General features: G+C 42.3%; 1 protein-coding gene across 1 annotated transcript; it reads left to right on the forward strand.

The window, feature by feature from the left end:
* The first annotated feature begins 17,110 nt into the window (after nt 1-17,110).
* nr2c2ap (nuclear receptor 2C2-associated protein) lies at nt 17,111-18,702 on the forward strand. Its single transcript, XM_071521495.1, has 5 exons — nt 17,111-17,175; nt 17,403-17,493; nt 17,636-17,741; nt 17,894-17,961; nt 18,563-18,702. Exons 1-5 carry the CDS (start codon nt 17,138-17,140, stop codon nt 18,683-18,685), a joined length of 426 nt encoding a protein of 141 aa, XP_071377596.1. The 5' UTR covers nt 17,111-17,137; the 3' UTR covers nt 18,686-18,702.
* Nucleotides 18,703-18,902: the final 200 nt, after the last annotated feature.

Raw genomic sequence — 18,902 nt, forward strand, 5'->3', positions numbered from 1 at the left:
TGTGTTCGCTCTTCAAGGTGTTAGTCACAAGGCTTTTGTTAACCTGTCAGCCCCCCTTACACGTAGCCTTTGAAGCTTCCCGAGCATGAGTCACACAAACACACACACACACACACACACACACACACACACACACACACACACACACACACACACAGCTGAGATCTACATGACAAACGACTGTGTGTGCTACGCCCAGATGTATAGTACATGTGAAGATATGAGTGTGTCACACTATCAAGACTTATATTGTCGAGGAGTGATACTGTTGGTTGCAGGGAAGATTGAGGGGGTATTTTGAAAGGAAGCATAATGTATTTTATGACTATGACTGAGTACTAAATTCCATGTTGATTGCATTATATATTTTGTCCCCGGGTGACTGCATGTTACACAGATGTTGAACTCCACACAAAAAATCATTATTCACATTAATTGGTTAAGCTGTCCTCCTAAATGAAAGCATCAGGACTTGTTTCAGGTGAAAACCGATGCATATATTTGTGTTGCTAAAAGCCTCTAAGAGTTTTATTTATTGGCCGAAAAGGTTCAGTTGTGGTTTGAGTGATGCTTGCCCTTAGCGTTCCCTCAGATTCAAGTGGAAAACTATTAATAGAAATATTATATTACAATAAATTAAGTTAAATGGGAGAGAGAAGAAAATCCAGGACAAGAGAGTGCGGAATTAAAAGGTGGAGAGGCAAACATGCAAACGACAGGGAGAGAGTGGGATGATAAAGGAGAGCGAATGTAAGGGATGAGGCTATTTGGGGAGTGAGAGGGTTAAGAGAAACAACAGGCAAGACAGACAGAGAGGGATAAGAAGGAAGAGAGGAGGCTGGAGGGGAGGCTGAGAGGGCAAAAAAGGAAAAATGACTGCAGGCGGCCGAGAATAGCAGGCAGAGAGAAGAGTAAAGAGAGGAGACAGAAGATGAGAAAGAGGTAGGTGGCAGGGGAAGCGGCCTGGGGAAGGAGAGGGAGACGAGGGAGGCACAAAGGCAAAGAGGGAGCGAGGAAGAAGGGGGAGAGGGGAATTCACAACTCAGATCCACTGGGACCAGCATTTACTCTTTGTAGTTGGGTCCTGAAAGAGACCTTCAGTTCTCTCTCTCTCTCTTTCTGTGTGTGTGTGTGTGTGTAGGGAGGGGCCACATGGATGTGTGAGGGTACGAGGGAGCGTTGTCACTGCAAGTACCCTGGCACCAAGCCTCCTTGACTGGATAAACTCCAGGCAACCTAATCTCGCTGTCAAATCAACACAGCTTTAATCTTTCATGCACGGCCCTCTCCTCTCTCCTTACACTTTGCTTCACCTCGTTCTACAATTGTGTAACCATCAGGAGAGAGGTATGGCATGAGCTGTTTGTCAGGGCGAATTAAAATGAGGTGACGCTCTTATCCAGAGCAGCTCGGACTGAGTGAGCAGGTAGGGCTTGTTCACTTAAACAAGACACACAGCTGTTGAGGGGATTAAACTTGGTCTGTCAAAACACTAGACCACCTTGTCATCCAAATACATCCAAGGAGGTGCTACTTCAACCAAGTGTATTAACCCAAGGCGGTACACAAACCAAAGGAGGCTGATTAGAGAAGCTCTGCCAGCTCACTTTACCATGCACATACACACACTGCCAGCAACTCCAGAGACAAGTCTCCAGAAGTCCATTAATCTTGTGCAACCAGAGTAAAATTTACTCCTTTGTTGGCACGGAAAAGTTGGCTCGAGCTGAACTTTTGGGCTGCGTCGGCCCATCAGCAGCCACGTACCAGCATTGCTACGTGTCTCGTGTATAACTGCAACCCTCTGCGAACAAGCTGATTGCTACCAGTAGCAATCAGCTGGTTGAAATTACCATCAGACGGCAGCAAGGCCATGTGGTTCCTCGCAGTCTGAATGCAGAATCAGCCTGCTGCTGCAACCACATGGAGCAGCAGCATTCATCAGCCAGGTTCAGAGTGGAGGGACCCAGAGAGGAACCGTTACAATGAGTTGAAAGTTCCTGTCGGTTAGATCAACGTAGTTTTGATTTGTATAAACCGTCTCTGTGTTGTCGAGCTGTGATTTAGGGACAGTCACTCATCTAATTGTCATGCTTGTTTGATGTCTTGTTGAACATTCAGTCACAGTTGGCGATCCTGTCAGACTCAATCCACTGTGCAACACATGATGCAGATTAGATGCGGGATGGTTTGATGTATGCACGCTTACACACACGCACACACACAGACACACATGCGCACACACACACACACACATACAAAAGAAAGTCCATTCAAGATGGTGCTGTCAAAGAGTGCTTTCATTGTTGTTTGAAACCATCTGAAATCTAATTTGGGGATTATACTGTTTAAAAATATTTTCTGTAGAACATCCACAAGTTTACTGAGGTATGGGAGATTGTCATGTCAGTCATGCCCACTCTAAACAGAGAAAAAAAAAACTTCCACACACTTAGATCCATGCAATCTTCTCTTTTAATGAGCTTTTAGCAAGCTTTTGGTCTCTTTCATTTTGTTTTTCCTTTGAAAGTTTAATTGAGTTAAAAGCTATGTTTTGAGAAGGCTTCATGATACTTTCAAAGTCCATTGTATAATCTCAAAAATAAATGTGCTTCACTCAAAAAATGAAGCCATTTCCTGAACAAACAAATTCTTGAGCAACTTGACTGAAGAGCTGAGGTTTAATTTAACAGTATTATGTATGTGGGCAAAAAGCCATGGAGAGTAATTATTAGACAAATATGCAATCCTCCTTAAAAGAGAACGACTGCACTCACCACAGGGGCTCCTGTCTGAGCCACACCATCTTCAAACTTCAATGCAGAAATTCACACTTAAGACTTAATTGAGTTTAAATTCTTAATTGGCTCCACCGCTGGGGGTAATTAAACAAATTGTTTCTTTGAACAAAGACTTTCCATCGGGTGAGAGAGAAAGGAACCGCACAGTGTTTGTATGAGCGATAGGACATGTTATGGGGAGTGTTGCACAAGGTTCCTTAGTGGTGAGTTTTGGAGTACAGTGGGAGAACGGCGAAGAGTGTGCAATAGAATTGATTGCTTCCATCCATCATTAGTTTACCTCTTGGCACCGACTTGCTTGGTTGCACTAATTGCGACCAACGCTGGCACTCTTTAAGCAGATAGGCAAGCCTTCTCTCTCTCTCTCTCTCTCTCTCTCTCTCTCTCTCTCTCTCTCTCTCTCTCTCTCTCTCTCTCTCTCTCTCTCTCTCTCTCTCTCTCTCTCTCTCTCTCTCTCTCTCTCTCTCTCTCTCTCTCTCCCCTCATCAGCTTACCTCGCCCTGATTTATTTCTTGATTTATTCATTTGTACACAGCTCATTGTTGGGCTGCATTTGAAGTTATGGATGAATTCTCTTTCAAGAAACCATCGCACAAGCCGCGTACTGCTCTGTTTGATGTTGGCAGAGGGAGATGATTAAGGATGTATAAGACTTGGGTTTCTCTTCTCTGTCTCTCTCTCCCTCTCTCTCTATCTATCTATCTGTCTATCTCATTCTCCGTCTCCCCCCCTGCTGTCCACTCCTTTTCTCCATCTCCTTCTTGCTCTATTTCTCTTCCTTCACAAAGTTGACAATCTGGTTTCATGCTAATCAAAGGTTTCGCAGAGAAGAAGGATCCATGCGGCCCTGAGGACGGTTAACGCAGCCCCTTTAATAGAGTAAGCAGCAGGACCACACTGTTTGGCAGCTCAGCTCAACATGGCTCAGTTTAGCATTGTGTAGGACGAATCGTGGTCCTAACCCTGCAGCATTCAGACGGATTCAGAAAAACTGGTCAGCGCTTGGCATCATGACACACAGGTCCTCCCATGTCTTTTAGCTGTCTACTCATATTTTTTTTGCTCCGGCAAGAAATGTATTTATGTATGAAGCAACAGGCTGACCCAGAGTGACCAGGTCACAACTGCACGCTCACATGGACACACAGAACCACTGATCAAAACACTTGAATGTGTGTATGTTTGAGCAAGACTGAAAGACAGAAAGACAGAAAGCAAGAAAGCAAGAAAGCAAGAAAGCAAGAAAGAAAGAAAGAAAGAGCATTCAAGGCAGTAAAAGCCAACAAGACCGATGTAAGCCTGTTGGGAGAATGATTAATAAGAATGTCATTTGGCAGACAATTGGCAGACCAATGATATAGAGTGCTGTGATGCATTTTTCGATGAATGGCATCCGGAGTAATCAAGCCCTAGCAATCAACTTTAAACTTCATAAATTAATTGTTTCTTTTGGACTACAATAAAACACATCACTAGAAAAAGACTTGCCAATAGACTAGACTTCACTAGACTAGGACTGGACTTAGCAGGACTGGACAGAAATGCAGTAAACCAAACAGAACTAAGCATTACATTACATCATTTAGCAGACGCTTTTGTCCAAAGCGACTTACAATAACCATTTTCCATACCAATAACCATTTTCCATTCCAACATACCATTTTCCTTCAGTTGTTTCTTGCAACCCACTGATGGCCCAGCAGTCTGCATGCCAATAGTGTGTTTTATAGATCTCCAATGAACTAACAAAGACCTGCCATTAGATAATGTGAGTCAGTTAGGAGAGGAGATGTAAAACTAAGAGCTGTTAATGGAGCGGAAACTGTTTTCTCATGTACTGTATTTAACCAGTTGGAGAGTGGAGACTTACTGGAGGTGAGGGGGGCAAGAGAGAGAGGGAGAGAGGGAGAGAGAGAGAGAGAGAGAGAGAGAGAGAGAGAGACAGAGAGAGGGAGAGAGAAAAGGAAAAGAGAGAATAAGACAGTAATACTGTAGAACTGACAGGGAAATATGTAACTGCATGTCAGAAATGCTTCACTGTAAAACCACCATTTATTCTTCTTCTATACTGTGTAGAATTGTATATAATTAATGAGCATTTTCTTACCTTTGATTTACCTTCACGTGTTATGTCTGTTTTACTCAATAATACTGGACATTGTTCATTTTTTATTTTTTATTTTCAACATCGTTTATATTGATTTTTCTGTTATTTCATTGTTTATGCTAGTGATTTTTGGCGTTGGCAACATTGAACTGAGAGAGAGAGCGAAAGAGAGAGAGAGAGAGAGAGAGAGAGAGAAAGAGAGAGACAGACAGAGAGAGAGAGAGCTGAGGTCTTGAGAACCTCCTCTTCTAAATCTAAAAGCACATCAGCATTATTTGAGATAATTGGAATGAAATGAGTGCAACCGCTGGCCATGTCTTTACGGAGGAAAGTGGTGGGGAGGAGGGAGTGTTTAATGGTGCATTCATCCCGAACCAAACACCCAATAAGACTATTAGAGAGAGAAGTACATATTAAAGAAAAATACGGGTGTTATCCGAGTTTTTCCGTTCATCTTTCATTTCTCTGCTGCCAGCTGGAGTACTGCCTCTGACCCGGCGCAGAGCCCGACTTACTTAATTCTCATCATGCTGTTCAAAGTTGCATTACCTTCCCCTGCTTATAGGATCCCATTCAACTTGAAACTCCATCAGACATGCTTGTTAATAGTTAAGCCTCAATCTATCACAGGGAATGAAGAGGTGTTCAATTTCTGCTTGGAAATACCTTCTAGGGCTTTTTAAGCAATAACCTTAATAACCAGTGTCAGGTTTCCAGGCAGGTAGAATTTGAAATCAAAGCACACAGCAGCAAAAGCAGGAGTTCACATTGGAATTGATAGCTGTAAACTGTGATTTGTTCCATTTCTTGAAGCAAGTGAGCTCCATTCAACTTACTGGCCCTCATAAGGTTTTTACAAGGTGTATATGAACAAAGGGAAATGGCCTATAGACAAGGTAATGTGGAGATAAGATAAGAGAAATGAGCGAAAAAGTGAAAAACACCATTACTTTCCTCTAAGATACAATTATCTGACAACGTTCATTGAACATCAGCATAATAAAATGTCTGCAGTTAGGTAGTTATTGTTTTTATGGCATTTCTGCACTGTTTGACAGTGTAGAATGAGGGAGACAGAAAAGATAGGAGACAGAGAGAGAGAGAGATAGAGAGAGAAAGAGAGAGAGAGAGAGAGAGAGAGAGAGAGAGAGAGAGAGAGGGGTGGTGTTGTGCCCTTTACAACAGGAGTACATATTATGCACCTTGGCCTGTACTGCACCAGAGCTTCACAAAATGTTATTGCTACTTCTATCATCAGTGCATTTCAAAATGTAGGTATCTCCCGGTTGCAGCAAAGCTATTCAAGTGCTGGTGAGCTGGTTTTAATACCATAGCACATTCATAAACTTGCCTCTCTCTGAACTATAGCATGAGGCTCAGTCACAAGAAAGATGAAATAAACTGCAAATCCAATTTCTCTTGGTAATCTCATTCACAAGCGCAGAACATGGAGGCCCAAAGCCAAATCCATCTCTGATGTCTTTGCCTTGCTGTGGACCAGCATATTCTTCCCTCCTTCCTCTGAGATATACATTTTTTTTTTTTACAAATTATTTACCATCTGCAAACATCTGGTAAATGGACCGAGGCTGGCAAATGTAGTAGTTTATTTTCATTTTATTGAGTGGGGAACTTATTTCTACAGATAGAGAGAAAATCATATTTCACCAGCAGATCTCAGTCCTGGTTGACATTGATGTATTACTGCGGTCTAAAGCATTCACATTCACCTCTGAGGTAATTGCATTTAGATGCCACCACCTGCATACGGGAGGAGAAATCAGAAATGTAAACGAACCAGAAAAAAACACAATTATCCAGTTTTGAAAACACCCCCGAGAGTGTTCATACAAGATAACAATGTTTGGGACAATAGCATGGATTGATTGCGTTGGGAGTGACACAGATACAACTCACATCAGCAGATCTGTCATTGTGAGCTGTACAAACTACAAAATACATTCACAAGAACCTAATCTTCGCAAAGACAACCCCATAATACAAATGAGCGGACATAAATGTGTTCTCCCAGCCCATGCCAAGCTAATCCAAGCACAGCAGTATCATACAAGTACAGATAACAAGTCAATTCATTATCTGGCGAACACTCAGCTGGAGAAAGCAATGGAAACAGAGGAGGAATCCAATCTCCATACATCATGTAAACCTAGGGAATTGTGTACATCCATACAACTATATCAGAGGACCCGAAGAGGAAGAAATGTTCAAGCGAAAGAGCTTTTTTCCTCCGTTTATGGAGCGGACATGACTGACATGACTGGCTCCAGTACTTTAGCAAAGCTTCAGCCGGGTTGACATAATACAGAAAAGATTTTTTTTTTAAAAAGGAAAATACCGAAATCAGAGTTTCAAGTAACATTGAAAGGTGAAAGTACTCTTGACAGCGCTATCTTGAATGGAACAGAGTGCAAGGCATTTCAAGCTGTTGCATAGGATTCGTGTAACGCAATACACCAAGACTGGGGAATGTCTACAGGCGCGCGCACACACACACACACACACACACACACACACACACACACACAGTTGATAGTGGCACACAAGTAGGTAGCTACTCACTCTCTTGTGCTCCAACAGCTCTGATTAACGGCCGGGCTTACAACTCATTTCCCCTCGCATTCCAGATCATAGTTTTCCAGTCCTGACTCTTGGTTGTCAGCACTTATAAATCCTCTTCCAACCGCACAATTTACAAACCTTACAAAAAAATAAAAATACAACCTGTCTCTGAACGCCACCGCTATTGCTTAGAGAGAGGCACTGTATCACATCAAATAAAACGATCATTCAACGCCAGTGAATGTTGTAGCGTTGTAGTGTAATTAGTGAATGTAGCCTGCTATCAGAACACTGACGTTCATTGAAATCGTATTTGATAAAAGCTGCTCTCCAGAAGTGATGATGTAATGTACAGATTTAAAATCAGAATCACTTTGTTCATTAGAATAGAATAGAATTGAATAGAATAGAATAGAATAGAATAGATTTATTTCAAACATGTTACAAAATATATACTGTATATATATATATATATATATATATATATATATATCTACATAAGAAAACAAAACAAGAATAACCAATAAAATTCACAGTATTTGATCCTACCCCTTTTCTAAATTTAGTCAATGAACTTAATGTTCATTCAGTATAGTAAATGTACATGACTGACACGCATGGTACAAAGAACAATAGGACCCAACAAACAGAGAAATAAATATAAAAAACACTTAATTTAAGAATTAGAAAATGGTATCTGCATGGCCTTGAAGATTTCAGTCTAAACTTGTGATCATAAAAACTGTTTCCAAAAGAGAGAAAAACCAGAGACGCAAGACTTTAATTGAAGTGCATTTAACTGAGTATCAGGGGACTAGAGAAGAGAGCTTTAACCTATAGTAGTAAAAAAAAAAAAAACTCCTGGACTGAGCTGATGCTTCCAAATGAACAGCCTGGAGATGATTTCCATATTCTACAAATCACCTGTGCAGGTGTGTATCAGTGTGATCACAGATTGCGGGACAGAATAAACTCTCTGCTCTCACTGGTAATAAGTGACAGTAACAAAAGTTCAGTAATATAAACTGACCTGTCTTAACAAATAGAGATACAAAGCCTTTAATGTGGCATCTAATAGCCTTATTAATTATATCCTGTGCTGTATGCCAATCTGTCATTGCTTGGTAATGTGCCAAGGAGCAAATATTTTACGAGACACAACTTCAACTGATGCAAAAAACTTCCAAGTGGTTGTGAATAACTTCCTGTACGCCTCACCGCAACAGTAACCAGGTTAGTTGTGTGACCTGTGCAATACAGTGTGATAAAAGCTGAGGCCGCAGCGCTGTTCTGCAGCAGGAGGAGCTGAGATGGATGGATCTCTTCCAACCACTTCTCCTGATGGATTACTCATTTGCTTTTTGACGTAGTAGTTAATTAGGCTTGCCCAAGGACCCTCTCGCTGACAGCCAACTCGCACATCTCTCCATACTGCATGACCTGCTCATAAATAATGTCTCAGATTTACTGCTCATCAGCTCTGCGGGGAACATAGGAACAAGGTGGATGATTTAGGAGATGAGGGGCTACCTTGTTATTTCAGTTACGGACTGAACAGTTCTGAGATTTTATTCTTTTAAATGCTGCACGGAGCGGGATAATAGATATGATGTCATTTGATTTTACTGTATGGAGGAGTATGTACCTAAGTGGAAAGTAATGTTTCAGGTATACCTGCCTGTTTGGTGTTATATGACAATATGCATTGTGGCCGCAATAGTACCATTTGTGTACTAGTTACATGAAGTCCTGCACTTTCCTTAGCACAGCCACTATGATAAACATCTCCCTAACAGTTCCATGATATACAAGAAATGCTCTTCCAATTTCCTATATGCCTCTATTGTGAACAGGTTGAAATGGAGGCACTCTCCTCCACCAGTATTATCGGTTAAAGGACCTGACAGAGACAGAGCGTGGGTGGCAGGGGGGACTGTTGAGGGTCTGCTGATGGGCTAACTCAATTTCAGGGGACACAATGGAGCCAGAGGCTGATTTCCAAAAGGCAAATTGTCATTCTGAGCAGTATGGCACCTGTCTGGTGAGTTCATCTTCTGTGCGGTGGGTCTACTGGGGGGAGGAGACCGAGACTGGAGGAGGACAGAGAGGAGAGGACCACATTATGGTAGGCCCCGCGCTGAGAGGGAATTGAAAGTGAAACTGTTTGAATTGCATTTGAATGAAAATCGGGGAGGCTCTTCTGGCTGCCATTGGAATCCATTCAGACAGGCACTAAATTGGTTTTGACCAGATTGAGCGGGTGAACAGGCGGGGGATCGAGTGAATCGACCCAGACAATGATGCTGTTGCCTCGGTGATGGACCAAGGAAACCGCCCCCAGGACCACTGCCGCCAGTCCCCGCACCCCCAACCCCCCTACACACACACCCTTACACACACGCTTCTCTCCCTCTGCATCCAGCCACCCATCCTCCATCCTTCCATCCCTATTATTTCCCCAGTCTCCAAACCGTGGGTGTACTATCAGCTGCGGTCCCCACTCTCCATACAGTGGTCCAATTACAAAGCTGCCTGGGCAGATTAAAGAGGCAGCCCATCTGACAGCAGCTCAACATTTCAACACACACACACTCACGCAGACAGACGCACACACACAGACATGCACACATAGACACACACACACAAACTGTACTGTGCAAGCAAACAATACATCTAACCCTGTCAACCCCACATAGACACAGACACAGACATCTGCACATGCTCATACCCTGACTGCTCTGCTCTATAGCATAACAACTTACCTGACACTCTCCACTACACACACTCACATAAACATACACACACATCTGTCACCGCAACACACTTGACCCTGTCAACCGCGAATATAACACACATACCCTTCGCGCCACCACTACAGACCCTATCTGACATGCACACATACACACAGCCACACACACATATACACACACTCACCCACTCGCGCATGCACACACACACACCGCCTGCACACGGCAGGTGTTTGCTGTTGCTGTCTGTCACATCCAAGAAGGAAGAGCAAGCTATAATGAGAATGAAAGCTCCTAATTGGAGCCGCTATCTGGCTTTAATTGCTGTAAATACAATTTGCCGGGGTTAAACTAAGTAGCCCTGCCTGTTGTTCAGGTGTCTGCACATAATCACGGTTGCCTGCTAGGTTTTCCAGCTCGTGGCCCTGACCTCGCTCTGTGGCAGGCACTCCACCACTAAAACACAACCTCAAGAAAACAGGCTAATTTTCAAAAGTGATGTAATTTTCTGAACTTACCAGACTATTCTAGCTGTTCTATTATTTGCCTTTACTCACTTAGTCATTATATCCACATTACTGATGATAATTTATCAAAAATCTCATTGTGTAAATATTTTGTGAAAGCACCAATAGTCATCCCTACAATATTGATGCAATATCGGTATCGGGGTATTTGGTCAAAAAATACCGTGATATTTGATTTTGTCCATATCGCCCAGCCCTACTCTTCACCCCCTCACTCTTCTCTCACATCTATGTGCATACCTGCCTTGTGCTTTGTACTATTTACTTTATTTGACCTCAGACATTGCAACCCTGACATGGATTATAATGTAAAATACCAAGGCATTTACAGGGTTTTAATGAAATAACAAATAGAGATAATTGCAGGAAAATGTTCAGTGTTTGTAATAGCTATTCAGTATAGTATGAAATGAAAAATGGAATTTCTTTCAAATTTATATTCAAAAGACTGTCTATTAAACTGTGAGTACTACAGTATGAAAACAGAAAAAGGTATAACTATCTAGAACATACATACATTACAAGAACTACCTTGCCCTCTACTTGGACTCTATGTCCATTCCATCTATCATCATGAGTGACTGAATTGATCTTTCATTTCTCCTTTTTAACATGGCACTATTCGTTTCTGCCTGGCCTACACGGATTCATCATAAACCCATAAAGGCCTCCATTAATATAAAGTGTGTGTGTGTGTGTGTGTGGGTCCTACCTTATGAGGTGCACTTATAATTTTAGAGTTTGTGTACGTTGGTGTATGTATGTGTGTGTATGCGTGGACATATACATGGCTCTATACATGCATGATTACACTGCATTACTTCTGTGCTGGCTGGGGCAATATAGTTAATATACGTAGTTTTCAAAGGTCAACGGAACAACCATCCAGCAGGGATTCTCTCCATCATGAAGTGAGCTACATACTGCAGCTAAAGACACCAAACCTCATGGCACTTACCTTGTGGCGTGAGTTTGAATCCATCTCATGGCGTTTGTCCTCAGTCATCCTTCTTCAGACTGTACTACCTAAAACAAAATAGAATTGTCGTAAAATAAAGGGTAATGGCGTTATAAAAACATGTAGGTTCTTAACCAGGCATGTGCATTATCTGCATCATTAATAATGGCATGAATTACTTCATATTCAGTGGAAGAGGTGCCATGCCAGAGGTAGCAGAGATCGCAGTTTGGTTCAGCTCCTCATAGCAGTAAACCTGGTTTATAGTAATACCAAGTTAAAGCGGTCCACACTTCAGAAAAGACAATGTTTTCTGTTTCGTCAGACACCAAGTATTTGGGGAAATATATTGAATAGCTTAGTATTCCCACATGTCGGCCTTCCAGTTTGACATGGAAAACAACAATCGGCCAAATGGTGTCGTGTGATCTCTGACCATCTCCTCTTCTCACCTTGAGAGAACATACAGTATTTAAGGAGAGAGGCGATCTGTGAAGTGATGCTTTGATGCTTGGCTGCTCATGTGCACAAGGTGTGTTGTTGTGAATTAAGTGAGACAAAGAGACTGAAGAAAAAAAAAAAGGGGGGGGTGCAAGCATGCAACAGGGCTAACCCCCTAGAATACAGAGTAGCATGCAGTTAGTTCTCCTCCTCGTCTAGACAGCCTGAGCTGGAGCGAGGCTGACACAGAGACGCGTAAGACTTCAAAGACCAGAAGAAAAAATCTTTCTATCCAGGACCAGTTAATCTCACTTAAGTATGTAATCAGCATGTAATCGCAAAATCCACCCACACATTTTAAAAAGATGACAGAACGTCGCAGCTGTAAAATACAGCCTTGACAATCCATCTAATGTTCTATTTGCAGGCTATGAACCGAACCTGAAGATTCAAGTGAAACTCCCTGAACCATGAGATCCCGCTATTCCCCATGGCAAATTCCTGTAACCCCGCCATGATATGATATGCTGTAGGTGTAGCTGCTCTTGCCACTGTACTTCCTCCTCTGAGAGCCTTCTAGTGCTCCAGTCATTACCGCAGGCCTTTTTCCTTTGCACGGATATCAGAAGCTAGGGGGGGTGGGGGGTTTGTGATAGTGGGGCTGAGGCTTGTCCTGTGGGCCCCCAACCACATCATGAGCAAGCAGGGATTCTGGCTGCTGGAGCATGAAGTTGAAGCAGCCACACTTCATAAATCCTGCCCATCGATGCACCGCACATGCTCAGGTTCGTAAAGCCTGGGGAAAAACAGACAGCTCAGCTCTTACATGCTATATGATACAGTAGACGCGCACCTGTGCCAGACTACTGTTCGATACCACATCATTCAGGCAGCACAAGTATTATGTGGCTATATCTTACAGTAGCAAACAAAGCCTGAATAATTTAGACCTGTATGTGCAGCCCACAGTATATATTTGTTCACCACCTTGAATTGCTAGTGTCCACACATACACAGCTATATTCTCTCCATAATTTTACCATCCTCTCTTGCGTTAAAGTCCCCAAACCTCCCGGACACAACAACAGCCAATCTGAGAGTTCCATTATACCTCAGCCATCCATCAATCTCTTTGTAATTTAGAGCGGTGAAAGCATGCATGTCCACCTTTACACTGGCTAGGAGAAAAACAGAAGACACGCTACTGAAAGTGAGCTCACTCGGTGTTCACAAAAAACAGAAATACAGACAACGACTCAAAGCCAACGCTCTCCATTGTGAGTGAATAAATTACAAGTGATTGTGCTTTGTAATGAAGGCAGCAGAGCATATTGTGCAAATGCTTTGCTTTTTAATGGTTTAATTAAAGAACCTCACTCAAACTGGAGCAGAAAATTTCAGCATGGATATGAGTGAGAGGCTGTGCCAGGAAACAGCGCCGCAACTCAAGACCCGGTGTTAATTGCTGCAGCAGCCGACAGATGTGCCTCACGTTTCTGCCCATTTCCTGCTTTATTCAAATGAGTTGGAATCCGAGGAACAGCACATGTTATCTTCCCAAACTAAATGATTTACGACCACTAAGCAACATCATGTCATTCTCATTTCCAAAATATTCTACCCAATTCAATAAAGGCCCTGTCTGTGGCTCTGGGCAACTGAACTTGTATTTAATTATTAACTATAGCTATCACCAACAGCTGACTTGTTCCAAAATGACAAAATTAATTAAAATTAAGGCAGGACTTCTATCAAGCAAACTTCAAAAGCTCCAAATCTATTTAGCTCAGCCTCAATATACACCTCCAGTAAGACGAGACCTACTATTTCCACACCGCCTGCCACCCCTCCCCTCACCCCCCCAACCCCCAATAAGTTGCAGACTTCTCCTTAATCAAACTGAACTACAAACAACTTTAGTTCAGTCAGACTGTCAGGGCAGTCAGTTTGTCATGTGGGCAGAAAGGGCACAGCTAAATGTGTTGTGGTGCTGCCCCAGCCCGACTGCTGTGTCCCTTGGCGAACAGCAGCACGAGGATTAATCACCCAACTCATCAGGACAATCTGCACAAGTGCCCACAGCTCGTAAACTCTGGAATAGACCGTAGAGGCTGTTTCACCTCATGAAGCCCAGCTTATTTACCTCTCCAAAGACAGTCAACATGCCCATATGTCTTACCTCTGTTTCATTGTCTGCCTATACAACCCTTGAACCTGATGTCATGCACCATGTCCCCACTCTCTCTCTCTCTCTCTCTGAACTCTCTTACCCATAAATCCCTCTCCATCACATTTCATCCCCATGCTGGCACAATCTCACTGCCATGCTATTCTGTCAGCTATATTACAAACTGTGATTTTTAACACACAAGAGAAATGCAAAACACTATAACAGCGAAAAGTAATACACTTTCTGATGCCAAGGCTAGAGAGGATTGCTGGAGGAAAATTACAAATAATGTAAATGCTTAATCTATTTCTACCAATAATTAGATGAAGAATATGCACATCGTTTTGTAGTTGCTGTTCTAAGGAAATCTCAGATAAAGAGCCTGCACACTTCTAAGCTCGGACACAACTTGAATGGACAGATTTTTTCTGAGGCTTTTCACTGCCTCGTCAGAAAGGCAGAGTGGGCTTACTTTTCATTGATACAATATTGTGTTGTCACATTGAGGCTGTGAAAAGATTTTCTATTCACAGAGTCAGCCTCATGTTGTCCCAGGGCTGAGCTGATGGGAAAATGGGTGCAATCTATAATTGTACTAATCACTCTTGGGAATCCTATGAAAGAATTTCAGCACACTTAATATGCAACAGTAAATTTCATTCATTATTTATAACATTCAACATTATTTATAGCTATGGTCAACTAATGTAAGCTACCTGCTGCTTGACAGAAGCCCTCTTTTATAGCCAGAGTGGGCAAATGGCCCGGAAATACTACAAACATTTATTATACTGTATCTCTGATATAATAAATCATTAGGGAAAACAAAGCGGTTGCCTGCATAAAGCATTTCTTAAAGTCGGTGCACACAAGTCCACAGACACCTCTAGGGAGATTTTATTTGTGATGTTTAGATCTGATAACCGGAGCATAACCTGCTCCGGAGCAGGTTAGGTGTGCCGTCTGAGTTAACATGGCGATGCACCCCGCTTAAAAAGTGAGCCACCTCCTTGAGACCCAAAAGCCAGGGGTAAGCCCAACATTAGCTCGCTAACCCACTAATCTTGCCTCATGAGACACGACCCAGAAATAAAGGTGACAAAAACTCAACGAAACAACAGTGGTGGTGAAGAGCTGAGGGAACATGAGGATTTAGAAGTCGTTTGATCGGTCATGAAGATGCAGATATTCTCTAACAAGCACAGCAAGCCATTTTGAAAGAGTTGACCACGAGATGTGAGCACAGAGATGTAAACAAAGGCATTGAACTGGAAAAGGAAATGGAGACAACACTCCATCACAATCAAATGATATTTTAGAGACGAGTACACAATACAGACGAGTAAGCTAGCTAATTAGAGCAGAAACCCAACAGAAATGTCTAGTGAAGAGGTAATATATCACTTTGGAAAACACTGTGAAAATAGGCTACTGCTTTGTCATTTGCTTTTTTGTCTTGAGAACTAATTGTCTTGCGACGCTGGGCGCTCACTCGTAGCTGAGCGGAGCTGCTGTTTCGAAGCACAGTATGGGCCGGAAAGTGAGTTTTGAAAGGTATAAATCTCAGCACCTGGCAGAGTAATCATTGAGTCGATGGTATTGATTAACAGCCCTATCAAACCCCTGCAGATGTAATATGGTCATTTTGTGATATAAAAAAATCATACTTATTGCACCTTTAAATCACCATTTACACTCAATCTCAAACACTGAGAGCGGACTGCCATGCATATGCAATATGAACCAACATCATGATGTAAATGCAAGCTGGACAAAGTCAGTGGTGGTGATGGTGTGTCTGTGTGTGTGTGTGTGTGTGCATGTGTGTGTGGAGGTGGAGAGGGTGGGGGTTGGGGGGGTTGGGGGTTGGGGGGGCAGCCTATTATTGTTCCAAACATTTACTCCAGTCTCTCCCCAGCCCCCGGGGCAATTTTCACGCAGCCTGGGTTTCATCAGGTTTTGTAATTCAGACCTATTGATTATCTGCAGTGAGGGGGGCACTGTGACCAAACCTCAGCAGGAGGTCTCCATCTTCAATGAGCCATGTGCCAAATAGGCTACAGTAGACACACACACACACACACACACACACACACACACAGCCCTGCTGTGTTATTGCTTCCCAGGTTATGAAAGCGAGACCTTGACAGCAAGAATATGCTCACTAATGAGAACAACAAAGCTCATGTTGGTGTTGATTCTTTCAAAGTATTAGGCTATAATTAAATCCACTTTGGTGAATCAATGAAACAATAAAAGCACAACTACATGCTATCCTACCACATGTGCAACATCCACCGTTGCCTTTCCTCTGTTGCCCTGCCTGTTTCATTGGAAGATTGCAATTGGTTAGCTGATCGATTCACCTTTTGTGTGGCCCGGTGCCTCAAGTCCTCTCTTCCTAATCAATTCTTATCTCGATGACCTTTCAGTCTTCTGTAGACAACGGTGTGACCTGCGCAGGTTCAAACACAGAGAAGGGAAGAAGAGCCTACACCTCATTACCTGATTAACCAGGCTATAGAGCAGACAAAATGGGTTGAATTAAGTTAAATGTTTTATGCTCACAATAATTCATTTGGTGCCATCGAGAATACAGATGATGCTGAAACGGTTTTACCTGCTACCTTTCTCCTCGTGGCTTGGCTACTAGCTGCCGCCTTGCATTCAGCAATTTGAAAGAACGCGATTGCCATCTAGTGGAGAAAAAAACAACAACGCTCCATCTGTTGCCATCACTGTCGTAAAGTGCACCACGTCACTTTCAGTGCCATACGGCAAATTGCCCTCAACTTGAAAATTCGACATGGCTTCCTCATTGATCTGCAATGAAACACAGAGCAGGTAAATATTAATACTCACTGAATGAAATATACACATCTGGGGACTATAGATAACCGAGTTTACTGATGTAAATGAATGGCTGCCTATCATCGATACTCTGTGAAACGACACGTGGACTTACTGCTTAGCATAGGAATGCTACATGTGAATGATTTAGCCTAATGTCAATCTTAAAGTTAGTAGTCTAATCAATAAACCTTAACAACTAGCCATTACTCCAATTTCAGAGTGAGTTCAGTGCTGAATAGAGATGTGAAGCAGTTTGGGAAGAAGTACATGTTTGACTGCAATGAAGAAACATGCTGGAACTCAGACCAGGTAAAACTACAACTCCCTAAAGTCTGAATGACTAGGTGTTTATTGAACTATGGGCATGAATATCTTGACTCGGGTGTAGTAGCCTGTGTTTTGCCGTAGGCTACATATCACAGTGAGATATCCGTTGTCCTGGCTTTGGCAGGGTGATTCCCAGTGGGTTTCTCTGGAGTTCCCGCAGCCTGTCAAGGTGTCGGAGTTAAAGGTCCAGTTCCAAGGAGGCTTCTCAGGGAAAACCTGCAGACTGGAAGGTACAGAGTAAACCATATCTGCCGAGTACATCGTCCCACTATACATTATCCATTGTCTGTCCATGCTTCCCATGTCAGTGCCTCGTATTGCAGACCTTTATAATTGCTGTAACTAGATAAGCCTGATAATTTTCCTCTTGTGTTTTCCCCAGGATGCCCAAAAGATGCAGACTTTACCATGATCAGTCATTTTTACCCAGAAGACGACAACTCCCTTCAGATATCCTTCATTCTTACTCATTTGGAATAGATTAAATCAGTTATTGATTATATTTTGTGACATAAATTCAGCCAAACCAAACGAGTAAATGTTTTTATCTGATGCCAGTGATAGGGGAGTAAAATATGAAAATATTAACTTATTATTATTATTTTTTTTTTTATATAAAAATATTATCTAATGCATGATACGTTTGCTGTCAGATTTTATTAATTTATTTCATGTTTTAATTCATTCTTATATAACAATAAATGTCAACACTCTTTTGATAATGTGTTATTCATAGTTTGCAAGCATAATCATGATGCATGCCAATATCAATATTCTGTTGGAACAAAGAAATTATGCAAATGTCTGTTCCATTACATGTCTGTTGAGCCAATATTTATTTTAATGCATGATTTAATGCAAAATTCAATTTAACGTTATATATTAATTTATTCTGTTCAAGCTATACCTGCTACTGTATGTGATATGAATACAGATACTGCATGTTTCCACTCGGTGCCTGGACGGTACATAATATAAGTATCAAACAATATTTTCCTGGGCATGCCTCTCATCACTGCCGTGCTTATCTCGTTCTTAACTCCACACCCACAGCTTTCCCATACAGGAGGCCCCTGCAGTGGACAAAGTAAAAATAGTGTTTGAGAATAGTACCGACTTTTTTGGGAGAATTATTGTTTATTCCTTGGACGTCCTGGGGGAACAAGCTTCATGACTTTTTTTTTTTTCTCAACCTCACATCATGAGAGAAGAAGGGACCCAGAGCAGCGGACAGCGGAGAGTGTGGTGGCACTTTCCAGGGAAACATGACATCTGTCACACCGCCGTATATGAACTGATGTGAATGGACCTAATGTGGCCTTTTTTGGTATGAGAGTTTTTGGCCACCTCACTGTTCATCAGTCAGAAATATGAAGTGGAAATGCAGGGGC

Source organism: Centroberyx affinis, unplaced genomic scaffold, assembly GCF_046629955.1.
Source record: "Centroberyx affinis isolate AG114_WGS23_722 - 3 ecotype Tasmania unplaced genomic scaffold, CSIRO-AGI_Caff_v1 ptg000893l_1, whole genome shotgun sequence".
NCBI lineage: Eukaryota > Metazoa > Chordata > Actinopteri > Beryciformes > Berycidae > Centroberyx > Centroberyx affinis.